At 44.1% G+C, this 13,995-nt stretch overlaps 1 protein-coding gene across 1 annotated transcript in view; it reads left to right on the forward strand.

Moving 5' to 3' along the window:
- The window catches only part of si:dkey-91m11.5 (PH_BCR_vertebrate and RhoGAP_Bcr domain-containing protein), a 117,275-nt gene extending 103,519 nt beyond the window's left edge, over nt 1-13,756 (forward strand). The window contains 5 exon segments of the mRNA XM_034171280.1: nt 54-193; nt 734-868; nt 958-1,063; nt 10,533-10,692; nt 10,774-13,756. Of these exon segments, the coding sequence (XP_034027171.1) occupies nt 54-193; nt 734-868; nt 958-1,063; nt 10,533-10,692; nt 10,774-10,863 (631 nt within the window). The 3' untranslated portion in view covers nt 10,864-13,756.
- Nucleotides 13,757-13,995: the final 239 nt, after the last annotated feature.

A 13,995-nucleotide genomic window follows, 5' to 3' on the forward strand; every position in this document is an offset into this window, starting at 1 on the left:
ATTTGTGAGGATGCCCGACCTTTAAGCACCGCTGATGTCAATGTGACCTCCAGGCGCGAGCGTTCCAAAGTTCCCCTCATTGTGAGGCAGTGTGTGGAGGAGATCGAGCGACGAGGGATAGATGAGGTTGGAATCTACAGAGTGTCGGGCGTGGCAACTGACATCCAGGCGCTGAAGGCTGCTTTTGATTCAAGTAAGATTCAGTTTGAAAGTATCGCTCTCTTTTGCTGTTTGATCCCCAGGGTGCACAACTTTGGACTTGTAAAGACTTCTGTCACAATTAGAATGATTTATATGAGGATAATTACACATGACTACAATAACAACAGTTTATACTTTGGTCGAGCAGAAATGTATTTAATTCTATAGTATGGCTTGCTAATATGATAGTCACCTTCATATTGGACATTGCTGCTGTTGTTATCTTCTAGTTTGATGCTAAATTTGTTGTTGTTTGTCAAGTTGTAGCACCAGTAGGAAAGAAATGTAATATGAAATAATGCTGTGTGAAATATGGCAGGCAGGAACATGCAAAAAGCTGTTTATTTTTGTGGGAATGAAGGTAAATTGAGGAAACCTTCAGCCTCCTTTGGAGGCTTCATAATTAAACAGGCTTTTATGGACTTCTGTGGATCAGAAACACACTGGTCAGTCGTCCGTTCTAAAGCCGATTGTTGGTCTTGTCTGTAGTCGTCTTTGGTAATTGCTGTCTATTGTCTGAATCACCCGGCAGACAACAAAGACGTGTCTGTGATGATGAGGGAGATGGACGTCAATGCCATTGCTGGAACACTAAAGCTGTATTTCCGTGAGCTGCCAGAGCCGCTATTCACAGATGAATTGTATCCCAATTTTGCTGGAGGCATCGGTCAGTCACAGTCTCTTCATCTGTAAACGGCTGCCAGTGGACATGAGTAGATTTTAAACACACTCTGGCCTCTTCCTTTTGTTTGGCAGCTCTCTCTGACACTGTGGCCAAGGAGAGCTGTATGCTCAACTTACTGCTGTCTCTCCCAGAACCCAACCTGGTCACCTTCCTTTTTCTTCTCGATCATCTGAAAAGGTAACACGGGTCACAGTTACAGTTAAATCCACCAAGGAGGCTTTCACCTGCATAAATTTGTTGGTTGAATGGATTATTGGAAATCTACAAAACACTTGTTGATATGACAGAGGCATAGTACGTTAATATCACAACATAAATCACCCCAAAGGTAAGGTATAACCTTACCCACCCCCCTGAGGAAGCACATTGGCAATATTAGGAAGGGAAAACTCCCTCAGGTGTTTTTTGATTGTAGGAAAAAATCTCAAGCAGACCAGACTCAGGGGGGACCATCTGCTCTGGCCATACTATCAATAACAAATAAAACAGAGTACAACAAAGAGGTATCAATCATGTAAGAAGATGATCAGTCTGCAAACTGCTACTACTATTACTAATACCATTATTACTACTCCTACTGCCACTACTACTACTACTTTTGAGAGATGTCAATTGGCTGGTTGTCTGTTTCAAAGGTCGCAATCCAGAACCTGGGGCAGTTCTGTGTTGTGGCACATCGGGTGACATGCAGCATTGACACGTGATCGCTGACCTACCTGACCTGCAAGATTAAATAATCTTTAGACTGCATACCATACAAAGGCATAAAAATGTACTGACCCCACCTCTTGTTGCAGATCCACCCCAACATTTATTGTATTTGAAGATCAATCAATCAATCAATCAATTTTTTTATATAGCGCCAAATCACAACAAACAGTTGCCCCAAGGCGCTTTATATTGTAAGGCAAGGCCATACAATAATTATGTAAAACCACCATGCTTCACTGTCTTCACTGTGAACTGTGGCTTGAATTCAGAGTCTGGGGGTCGTCTCACAAACTGTTTGCGGCCCTTGGACCCAAAAAGAACAATTTTACTGTCATCAGTCCACAAAATATTCCTCCATTTCTCTTTAGGCCAGTTGATGTGTTCTTTGGCAAATTGTAACCTCTTCTGCATGTCTTTTATTTAACAGAGACTTTGCAGGGGATTCTTGCAAATAAATTAGCTTCACACAGGCATCTTCTAACTGTCACAGTCAATCAATCAATCAATCAATCAATCAATCAATTTTATTTATATAGCGCCAAATCACAACAAACAGTTACCCCAAGGCGCTTTATATTGTAAGGCAAGGCCATACAATAATTACGTAAAAACCCCAACGGTCAAAACGACCCCCTGTGAGCAAGCACTTGGCTACAGTGGGAAGGAAAAACTCCCTTTTAACAGGAAGAATCCTCCAGCAGAACCAGGCTCAGGGAGGGGCAGTCTTCTGCTGGGACTGGTTGGGGCTGAGGGAGAGAACCAGGAAAAAGACATGCTGTGGAGGGGAGCAGAGATTGATCACTAATGATTAAATGCAGAGTGGTGCATACAGAGCAAAAAGAGAAAGAAACAGTGCATCATGGGAACCCCCCAGCAGTCTACGTCTATAGCAGCATAACTAAGGGATGGTTCAGGGTCACCTGATCCAGCCCTAACTATAAGCTTTAGCAAAAAGGAAAGTTTTAAGCCTAATCTTAAAAGTAGAGAGGGTGTCTGTCTCCCTGATCTGAATTGGGAGCTGGTTCCACAGGAGAGGAGCCTGAAAGCTGAAGGCTCTGCCTCCCATTCTACTCTTACAAACCCTTTGAAGATGAGGTTTATAAAACTTGTTCAAAGATTTGAAGTAATCCTGCTCCCTATCAAAGAGCACAGTTTAAAAGCGGGCATCATTCATCACCAAGATCAAAACAAGAACGGTCTGGAAACTTGTCTTTGCAGACAATCAGGCGATTGAGTTTTATTAATGTGCCAACATTATGTAAAATGCCTTAACTCCTGGATCCACAGTTGGATCAAAATGTAGTCGTGTCTTCCTGTAACATTATAAAAATTCAGAGTATGAAACTGTGAGTCCAAACTGAGGGAATAATGTTGACCTCTCACTGTATGTACAGTAGTGTTCAGAATAATAGTAGTGCTATGTGACTAAAAGATTAATCCAGGTTTTGAGTATATTTCTTATTGTTACATGGGAAACAAGGTACCAGTAGATTCGGTAGATTCTCACAAATCCAACAAGACCAAGCATTCATGATATGCACACTCTTAAGGCTATGAAATTGGGCTATTAGTAAAAATAAAGCAGAAAAGGGGGTGTTCACAATAATAGTAGCATCTGCTGTTGACGCTACAAACTCAAAACTATTATGTTCAAACTGCTTTTTTAGCAATCCTGTGAATCACTAAACTAGTATTTAGTTGTATAACCACAGTTTTTCATGATTTCTTCACATCTGCAAGGCATTAATTTTGTTGGTTTGGAACCACGATTTACTAGTGTGCTTGGGGTCATTGTCTTGTTGAAACACCCATTTCAAGGGCATGTCCTCTTCAGCATAAGGCAACATGACCTCTTCAAGTTTTTTGACATATCCAAACTGATCCATGATACCTGGTATGCGATATATAGGGCCAACACCATAGTAGGAGAAACATGCCCATATCATGATGCTTGCACCACCATGCTTCACTGTCTTCACTGTGAACTGTGGCTTGAGTTTGGGGGTCGTCTCACAAACTGTCTGCGGCCCTTGCACCCAAAAAGAACAATTTTACTCTGATCAGTCCACAAAATATTCCTCCATTTCTCTTTAGGCCAGTTGATGTGTTCTTTGGCAAATTGTAACCTCTTCTGCACATGTCTTTTATTTAACAGAGGGACTTTGCGGGGGATTCTTGCAAATAAATTAGCTTCACACAGGCGTCTTCTAACTGTCACAGCACTTACAGGTAACTCCAGACTGTCTTTGATCATCCTGGAGCTGATCAGTGGGTGAGCCTTTGCCATTCTGGTTATTCTTCTATCCATTTTGATGGTTGTTTTCCATGCGTCTCTGGTTTTCTGTCCATTTTAAAGCATTGGAGATCATTGTAGATAGATAGATAGATAGATAGATAGACCTTTATTGTCCCCAGGGGTAAATTTGTTTTCACAGCAACTGTCACATTAAAAACACATATAGACACAGGACACACATGCAAATGACAAGTGATCAGGACATGTTATAAACTGTTTAGAGCTGCTATGGCAAAAGGGACAAAGCTTTTACTAAAGCGCGCCCGCTTCCACTTCAAAGTTCTGTACCTGCGACCAGAGGGCAGCAGGCAAAAGTGTCAGTGGAGAGGATGATTAGAGTCTGTGCTGGTTGTCCGGGCCATGCGTATGACTGCCTTATTGTTGAGTTGTGAGAGGTCCGTGGTGGGCAAGCTGATGATTCTAGATGCTGTGTGAGTGACCTTAATAAGTTTATTTCTATTAGTGATGGAGAGCATATTGAATAACAGGGTGAGCAGTACAGAAGGATGGGTTGGATGATACTGGAGTATAGCAATAACAGGAGTTTTGGGGTGACAGAAAGGGCACGGAGCTTACGAAGGATATGAAGTCTTTGCTGGGAGCGTTTATGAATGTTAATGACATTTTGATCAAAGGTGAGCTTATTGTCCAATATGAGTCCAAGATATTTGAAATGATTGACACGCTCAACTGTTTTGTTGTGAATGTTAATGAAGGCCAAGTCCGGAGTATGTGATTGAGTATGAATCAGTAGCTCCTTAGTCTTGTCCACATTGAGCTCCAGTAAATTATCCGAGCCCCACTTAGTGAAGTGGGTGACAGACTGATGGAAGGCGGTTATGGAGTTACTGTCCTTGAGAAGAGCGAGAATGGCTGTATCATCAGAGTATTTAAAATATGTAGTTATGGGTGAGGGGCTGGTGCAGTCGTTGGTGTAGAGGGTGTACAAGAAAGGGCTGAGTACACACCCCTGGGGGGTACCGGTATTGGTGATAATGGTTGGTGAAGTGACTGAGCCAAGTCTAATAGACTGTAGTCTGTTGCTGAGGAAGTTATGGATCCAATGAATGAAGAGTGGAGTGTTGTATGGCTGGGGGGGCCTGGCTGCCTTTTTGTTTCTGTTTTTTGTCCTGTCTTTTGTTTTTCCTTCCAGGTGGCTTGCATTTGGGACTGAGTGGCTGTGTAGCTGAGTTTATCAGGACCTCACCCTGATCACCTGAGGCTGATCACCTGCGGCTCGTCAGGACTCACAGCTGTGGTGCATCTACATGGATTGGAACATGGTGGCATTTAAGACTGGAGTACACAGTGTGTATTTGCCAGAGACTCGACCTTGTGACCAGACGGGTGAGATCGTCGTCTCGGGAGCCATCTCATCATCAGTGGATGCAGAGAACGTCCAGGTTTGATGCATGGTCTGTGAAAGAGGAGGGGGTGAGGTCTCACGCTCGTCAGCACACTTCCTGAGGTACGTTAGATTTTGTGACTAACATTTATACAGTCAGTAAATGTGGTGTCCCTCACACCTTATTATATTGAGCTGTATGTTGGTCGTGTAATCAGCTTCCTCTGCAGTGGAGTTTTGTGAACTGGATGTTCCATGCCTGCAGGGTGGGAAGCTGATTAGTAATTAAGCCAGGAAGTGTTTGCTGTTTGTGCACCTTTGAGCGTTCTCTCTGTGTGTTGAGTGTGGACTCACATAATGATTCCTTCTTTCACAGACTCGGTTTGTCGCGGCCACCTGGGGGGTGTCGGCGGGGTCCTTGGGTCCGAATTGGTTCTGGCTCCGGACCGTTAGCGCTGCTGGGAGCGCACCGCAATCCACCACGCCAGACCGCGCACTTTTATATTTTTTCACATCACTGTTATGTTTATTAAACTCTGTTATCCTTTGTACCGTGCTCTGCTTATTTTATACTGGGTCCTTCAAACGCTGGTCGGTTCTCCGGGCTGCGTCCGACACATAACAGTAGTCTCTGGCCAAACATCACGGACCCAGCGGTAGCAGAGAAGGTAACGCGCCGTGAAGGCGGCAGCAGACGTTCAGAAGTTATCCGGATCAGTTGCGGGTGCTCTCCGCCCGGATGGTGCGTGTTGGAGAACCCATTACTGAATACTGATTTGAGCGCTCGTGCAGCCGTGTTCCTGTGTTTGTGCCTTATCTGTGGGTCGTGGTGGAGTGTGACTGGCGACGGCTTCGCGTCACACTTCGACCGGATAAGAGGTTTAAATGGGAGCTGCAGGAGTGGGTCTGTAATGGGTGAACGCGCACGGCGGAGCTCTGTGGCACGGGTTGCGGTGCTTCCTGTGTTACAGTCGTAGCCCCGTTTCCCCGGGTAATGATAGCTACTGCGTCTGTTGTGTCAGCTCCGGTGTTATTTAGTTGAATCACATTTTTGGTTGTGTGTAGCACACAGCTGTGCACAAAAAAGCAGCTCGTTTGTTTTCTGTCACCAAAGGGGGTTTTTCATTTTTAGCACTCTGGCTCCCTCTGTTGGTGACTGAGTCACATTACCATCAAGCTCCTAAGTTGGAACAGGTGTGTTCCATTTGTTTGAGCTTGACGGTATAAATCACTTATTTGTTTTGTGTTAGTTCATTTTGTGTGGGTGTTTTTTGAGTTGGTTTTTGTGTGGGATTTTATTTTTTGTTTTCCACTATTAGGGTCTGGGGTTGTGACCCTGCAGCCTGTTTGGAGCAGCAAAAAAGGACCCAAGCAACTTTATGTTAGTCTTTTAGTCTTTCTTTATATTTCTTTTAGTTTCACCTCCCCAGGGTTTGATGGGATGGTCCCCTGGGGGGTGATGGGGGGTAATTGGGTTGTTTTTTCTTTTTTTTTGTTTTGTTTTTTGTTATGCCCTCTCTTCTCCTCTGACTCCAGCCGGGTGAGCCGTAGAGTCGGCGTTGCTGGAGTGGTGCAGTTTGGTTATGCTGGGCGTTTCCCAGGTAACCTCTGCACCTGGGAGGGGAGGGGGGGGGGTTTGGGGTATTTTCTTTTTGTTCCCTCTCTTCTCCTCTGGCTCCAGCCGTGTGAGCCGTAGTGTCGGCGTTGCTGGAGTGGTGCAGTTTGGTTATGCTGGGCGTTTCCCAGGTAACCTCTGCACCTGGGGGGGGGTTTGTTTGTTGATTCCCTGTTCCACCTCCGGCTTCAGTGCGCCTTTGAGCCGTCTGCCATCGGTGTGGCTGAGGTTTGGGGCAGTGGGATATACCCGTGGCTGGTTTGGAAGTCGGAGGAGTGGCGCCGTTTTGTGCCGTCTGCCATAACCGCTGTTCCACTCCTCCCGGTTGGCTTCTGGGGTATAGTCACGGTTGGTGACGCTGGACGTGCTTCCAGTTTCCACTGCGCCAAGGGGGTGGGGTTGGGGTTGTTTTGTTTGTATGTTTTTTTTTTTTTTCTCTCCTTTTGTTTTTCCCCCCAGTTTCCGCCCTCAGGGTTTGACTGTGGTGTCCTCTGGGGGGGAAAGGGCTGTGGGTCCATTTAGCCATAGACGGCCGGGGCTGGGTCCGTTGGTCATGAGGGGAGGCGTCTCCTGGGGTTGATGGAATGGTCCTCTGGGAGGCGCTGGGAGTCCCCGTGGGTGACATTGGATCCCAGAGGGACCTCGGCTGTGGTTATTACTCCTGGAGCTGGCGGGATGTCCTCTGGGGGATGTTGGTCCCTACATGTCATTGGGGGGGGGGTGTTAGTGTTTTTATTTGTTAGCTTAAGTTTGGGTTGTTTTTCGTTTCTCCCCTTCCCGGGGTTTGATGGAACGGTCCTCTGGGGACGGGGGGGGGGGGGGGGTGTTAGCATTTTTATTCGTAAGCTTAAGTTCGGGTTGTGTTTTTCTTTTCTCCTCTTCCCGGGGTTTGATGGGACGGTCCCCTGGGGAGGGGGGGGGGGGTGTTTTGGTTGTTTGTGTTCGTCTTTTTTGTTTTATGACTAATCAGACTGTGAACATGGTTGGACAAAGGCTGACCGCACAGGTTCAAGAACTCCTGGCCACACCTGTGCTAATTGACTGATAGAAACAGGGGCAAAGATGCAGCCAGAGGAGAAGACATCAACCGTTCTGTTAGATGAAGATTCTGTTGGAAGATGAATGCGGATACGGTTTCCAGCCATGGTCCCTGGAGGGGGGTGTTTCTCCTGGGCCAGGTTTCGCCGGGAGGCTTCCCGTGAGGGTGGGGTACTGTTGTATGGCTGGGGGGGCCTGGCTGCCTTTTTGTTTCTGTTTTTTGTCCTGTCTTTTGTTTTTCCTTCCAGGTGGCTTGCATTTGGGACTGAGTGGCTGTGTAGCTGAGTTTATCAGGACCTCACCCTGATCACCTGAGGCTCATCAGGACTCACAGCTGTGGTGCATCTACATGGATTGGAACATGGTGGCATTTAAGACTGGAGTACACAGTGTGTATTTGCCAGAGACTCGACCTTGTGACCAGACGGGTGAGATCGTCGTCTCGGGAGCCATCTCATCATCAGTGGATGCAGAGAACGTCCAGGTTTGATGCATGGTCTGTGAAAGAGGAGGGGGTGAGGTCTCACGCTCGTCAGCACACTTCCTGAGGTACGTTAGATTTTGTGACTAACATTTATACAGTCAGTAAATGTGGTGTCCCTCACACCTTATTATATTGAGCTGTATGTTGGTCGTGTAATCAGCTTCCTCTGCAGTGGAGTTTTGTGAACTGGATGTTCCATGCCTGCAGGGTGGGAAGCTGATTAGTAATTAAGCCAGGAAGTGTTTGCTGTTTGTGCACCTTTGAGCGTTCTCTCTGTGTGTTGAGTGTGGACTCACATAATGATTCCTTCTTTCACAGACTCGGTTTGTCGCGGCCACCTGGGGGGTGTCGGCGGGGTCCTTGGGTCCGAATTGGTTCTGGCTCCGGACCGTTAGCGCTGCTGGGAGCGCACCGCAATCCACCACGCCAGACCGCGCACTTTTATATTTTTTCACATCACTGTTATGTTTATTAAACTCTGTTATCCTTTGTACCGTGCTCTGCTTATTTTATACTGGGTCCTTCAAACGCTGGTCGGTTCTCCGGGCTGCGTCCGACACATAACATGGAGACAGATTAAGAGTTTGGAGCTTCTTAATCATTTGGGGCTCTTGTATTGTATAAAATGCCGAGCTAAAATCACTGAATAGTATGGATGCAAAGGTACCAGGTGACTGAAGATGTTGCAACAAGGGGTGGAGGAAGCATGCCACAGCATCCTCGGTTCCCCGCCTGGCCCTGTAAGCAAACTGATATGGGTCCAGCAGTGGTCTGACAGCGGGGAGAATGGTGTGGAGAATAAGTTTTTCCAGACACTTCATGATAACGAAGGTAAGAGCGATTGGCCTGTAATGATTTGGCTCGGATGGATGTGGCTTTTTGGGAACCGGGGTGATTATGGACGTTTTCCAGGCTGTGGGAATGTGTGCTAATCTGAGGGAGTCCCAGAAGATGGAGTACAGGACTGGGGACAACTCCATAGCACATAATTTCAGCACCCTGGCCGGGATGCCTTCGCCACCTTACATCTACTTAGCTGCAAACGTACATCATCCTCCGTAAATGGTGGGTGGGATGGAATGTCCAGGGGCAGGGCACCAAGAAGTACCTCACAGATGGCAGAGTTATCAATACTATCAAAACGTGTGTAGAATGTATTGAGGGTATCAGCAGAGATGGTAGGGTCAGGTATTGTGTTGTGACCAGATGTTTGACCAGTGAGGACCTTGATTTTCTTGTAGGCCTGCCTAGTGTCCATGCTGCTGAACTCTTGTTCAGTTTTGTCCTTGTATCTGAGTTTGACCTTAGTTATGTCATGTTTTATCTCTGTTCAGTGTATTAACTGTGTTCCAGTCCCCACGCTGGAAAGCTTTGAATCTGTCTCTCATACTGCTCTTAATGTGAGATGTAATCCAAGGATTAGAATTTGGGTATTTCTTAAATGTTCTTATTGGTGTAGTGGATGATATACAGAATTTAATGTAATCTGTGATTACTGAAACTCTGTGCTCCAAATCTCCTTCAAAGATCTCCCAGTCCGTACACGCAGTGGAGCCCTGCAGCTGTGCAATTGCATCCTCTGACCAAATGGGGGCGCTGTAGATGGAAGGCTTAGAACAGCCTATAATTTTTTGCACCTGTGTATAGGTTTTTCCCTCTCCAATCAACTTTTTAATCAAACTACACTGTTCTTCTGAACAATGTCTTGAACGTCCCATTTTCCTCAGGCTTTCAAAGAGAAAAGCATGTTCAACAGGTGCTGGCTTCATCCTTAAATAGGGGACACCTGATTCACACCTGTTTGTTCCACAAAATTGACGAACTCACTGACTGAATGCCACACTACTATTATTGTGAACACCCCCTTTTCTACTTTTTTTTACTAATAGCCCAGTTTCATAGCCTTAAGAGTGTGCATATAATGAATGCTTGGTCTTGTTACATTTGTGAGAATCTACTGAATCTACTGGTACCTTGTTTCCCATGTAACAATAAGAAATATACTCAAAACCTGGATTAATCTTTTTAGTCACATAGCACTACTGTTATTCTGAACACTACTGTATGTTTTCGGGTCGAGATAGTTTCTTATGGACAGTTATTTTGTGTGACACTTCATGAGATGAATGTTTTTTTTTCTTCATTGTGTTCCTTTAGGGTGGCTGAAAATGAGAGCATCAACAAAATGTCTTTGCACAACCTGGCCACAGTTTTTGGCCCCACGCTGCTCCGGCCCTCGGAGAAAGACAGTAAAATCTCCGGCAGCGTGCAGCCCATCTCCATGAATGACAGCTGGTCTCTGGAGGTCATGGCTCAGGTATGAGTCTGGGACCAGATAGCGGTGCTGGGATGATGCATGTAACCCGTAGACCTGATCACCTCTCCTGTATCTCCACAGGTGCAAGTTCTACTTTATTTCCTCCAGCTGGAAAGCATCCCAGCTCCAGACAGCAAACGTCAAAGCCTTCTCTTCTCCACTGAAGTATAACACCGAGCGCGGGCAGAATAACGGACGGCGGTTATCGTTCTGTGTGGAAGAATGCTGCTGAATGTGGTGAACGCTGCCCAGCCGTGGTCTGCGTTTGGCCACCAGGGGGTGCACGTTGTACATGTGGAAACGCTGCTCGCTTCCAGCCGCACCTGCAACACTTTTGACGAAATGCACCGTATTTCTACAAGCATTTTATTTGCTTTATTCCAGTATTTACCCTGATCCGTGTTACTGCTGTGCACACGTGCTGCATACTTACTGACGGGATTTCCTGCTGTTTATTCAGATTATTCCTGAGGACGTGTGATGATGATGATGATGAGCGGTGTGATGGATGGATCCCACCCCAGAAATGTTCGAGTTGGTTGAAGGTTCACTGTGCCATTTTTATTTTCTCCCTGCTGATGACCAATAGGAGTATTTTATTTAGCCAGATATTTACACACTCTCTTAACTTTGTACAAACTTTAAAAGTATGAGACTGAAAAGTGTAGTTATAACGCACAACATGCAGGCATGTTGACTGAACTGTTTGAAGTGTTTCTTTTGTCTTATACCAGTTGTGTAGTTTTACTTTGGTGGCGTGTGAGGCTGTAGGAGCTTTCCCTAGGACCTTCGTTAGTGGTGATCCACAACACACAGGGACCATCGTGCAGGGCTTGCCATCTTGTGTGCACAACATACTTACTGTGTGGGAACAAGTTATTACCTTCTCTGTACAAGCTTAGCATTGCTTATTGTCAGTGCATGTTATAATGTGTGCACAAGATGATTATCTTGCAGTGACACGTTTTGTATGTGCACAAGATACTGTATGTGGGATCATGTAATCATTTGCATGCAAACAAATTATGAATGAGCAAGTTACCATCTTGTAGCTTGTGTGCACAAGGTAACTACTGAAACAAGATACCGTCTCTGCACATCTGCACACAACCTTACGTTTTGCAAACTATCATGTATGTGCATGCGTAAGATACTGCTTTTCTACGAACATGCTGCCACGTTATAACTGCGCGCAAGATAGCTATATTGTGTGAATAACATTTACAGACAACATAGTTGTCAGAAAACATTATAACCTTGTTTGTATAAAATATATTGAGCAAACTAATTTTGATATACACAAATATATGACTGGAATGAGATTTTGTTTGTACAAGATAATTATCTTGCATGGACAAGTTACACATCTGTCCACAAGATTCTGTATGTATGAACATGTAATAGCCTGTGTGCACAGTTGTTATCAAGGAGAAATATACCTTTTGTATCTTAATTCCACAAGATAACATCTTGTGGAATCAAGATGTCATTACTGCTCAAGATCTTATCTTTTGGGAACCATCGTATTCTCAGTAGATACTTCCCTGAACAAGTTATTATCTTGTATGAAAAATGATTGTAGGGACATGTTATCATTTGTGCACAAGATCATTAGCATGTTCTGGATGTGCACATGAGATACTGAGTCTTGTGCACATATAACTTTTTTATTATTCTTTTCATACAAGATATCTAAAGCACACACAATTATTCCCAGAAGATATGATCTTGTGTAGACATGACACCTCATTTCCACAATGTAGTTATCTTATGTGTACAATCTCCAAGATGGTATGTTTCTGCTTGATAATTAATCTGTACAGAAATGATTACTGTTCACACATACAGTATCTTGTGGACAGATACGTTGAACCTATAAACTAATTATCTTGTCCGCACATGAAAATATGCACCACAGGATACACAAACTAGCTGATTTGCACAAGATAACATAGTGGAAACATGTTGTCATGTTACGATAATGATGGTCAAATAGCAACAGATTACTAGAATGTGTAATTTTATTGCTTCTCGTGTACACACAAGATATGTGTATTGCCAGAACAATATAAGAACAATGGAATCTTGTACAAAATACAGATGTTGTGGGAACAAATTTTTATATGCACAAATATTTGGCAGTTAGACATTGTCTAGTGTGTACATTGCACAAGATAAATTGTGTTGTGGGAACACGATATCATGTGTGGGTGTGTGTTTTTCATGTGTGAGCAAGACCATTATCTTGAAGGACCAAATTATGTGTCCACAAGATACTGCAGTATGCACAGACTAATTATCTTCAAACATCAAGTTACCATTTTGTAGCAAGAGAACTATGATTTTTTTTTTTTTTTAATGCTCTTGTACATGCTTGATACTTGCGGGAAGCTGTTATCTTGTGTGGAAAAAAGTAGCTTGTACAAACAAGTTGTGTGCACACATTACTTGTATTATAGGAATTAATTATTTAGTGAGCTTGAAATAATTGAGGTTAGAAAGCTATCTTGTGCAACACAATGTAATGTGTGCACAGGATCTTTTTTTAGTATTGTGTCCACACAGATAGTCATCTTGTGGGAACAAGTTTGCACTGTATATGATAATTACATTTACATGTTTATAATATAAATCAGTTTATTATATTTGGCTTAGACTGTATTCTGTAGTTCCCACAGGATATTTATGTTGTGCAGGCAAGATAGAAAACAAGCCACCTGTTGGCAGTTTGTGTGACAAATCATTCCAGGAAAGGTGTGGGCTCGGGGTAGTTCACAGAATGTATACTGTGTTTTGTGGCATTTTAATTCCATATCTTGTAAGTCACATGTCTCGTGTCAACACTGTTTTTTTTTTTTTTTCCGTTTCTGGTTTGGTTTGTTCGTTTGTGGTTCATGTTGTGTTTCAATGACATTGTTTACATGTAGTTTTCTCCACTTGTAGGTCAAAAACTCAGATTGTAGAAATTATTCTAAAGATAGTAGTCAGTGAGCCAGTGGAAAGTTTTGATCTAATCAGTACCACTTAAGGGGACTAAACAACACTTAAAATCCAGCCTCAGTGTACCGAAATGTACGGTGGCCATCCCAGGGTGGTAGCTGCAGTCAATGAAGAATTACACATGGGTCAAAAGTGATAAATACTCCAATCATATTGAAAAATATACCACCGTATTCATCTGATCATAAAGATTCCAAAAAGGTATAGTTTGGACTGTCTGTGGCTGAACCTTTTGGAGTTATGGGATAAAAACAGCACAAATGGTTACATAGGTCGATTTCTCTTTGTACAGGGGTCAAAAGT

This window comes from Thalassophryne amazonica, chromosome 5 (assembly GCF_902500255.1).
Source record: "Thalassophryne amazonica chromosome 5, fThaAma1.1, whole genome shotgun sequence".
Lineage (NCBI taxonomy): Eukaryota > Metazoa > Chordata > Actinopteri > Batrachoidiformes > Batrachoididae > Thalassophryne > Thalassophryne amazonica.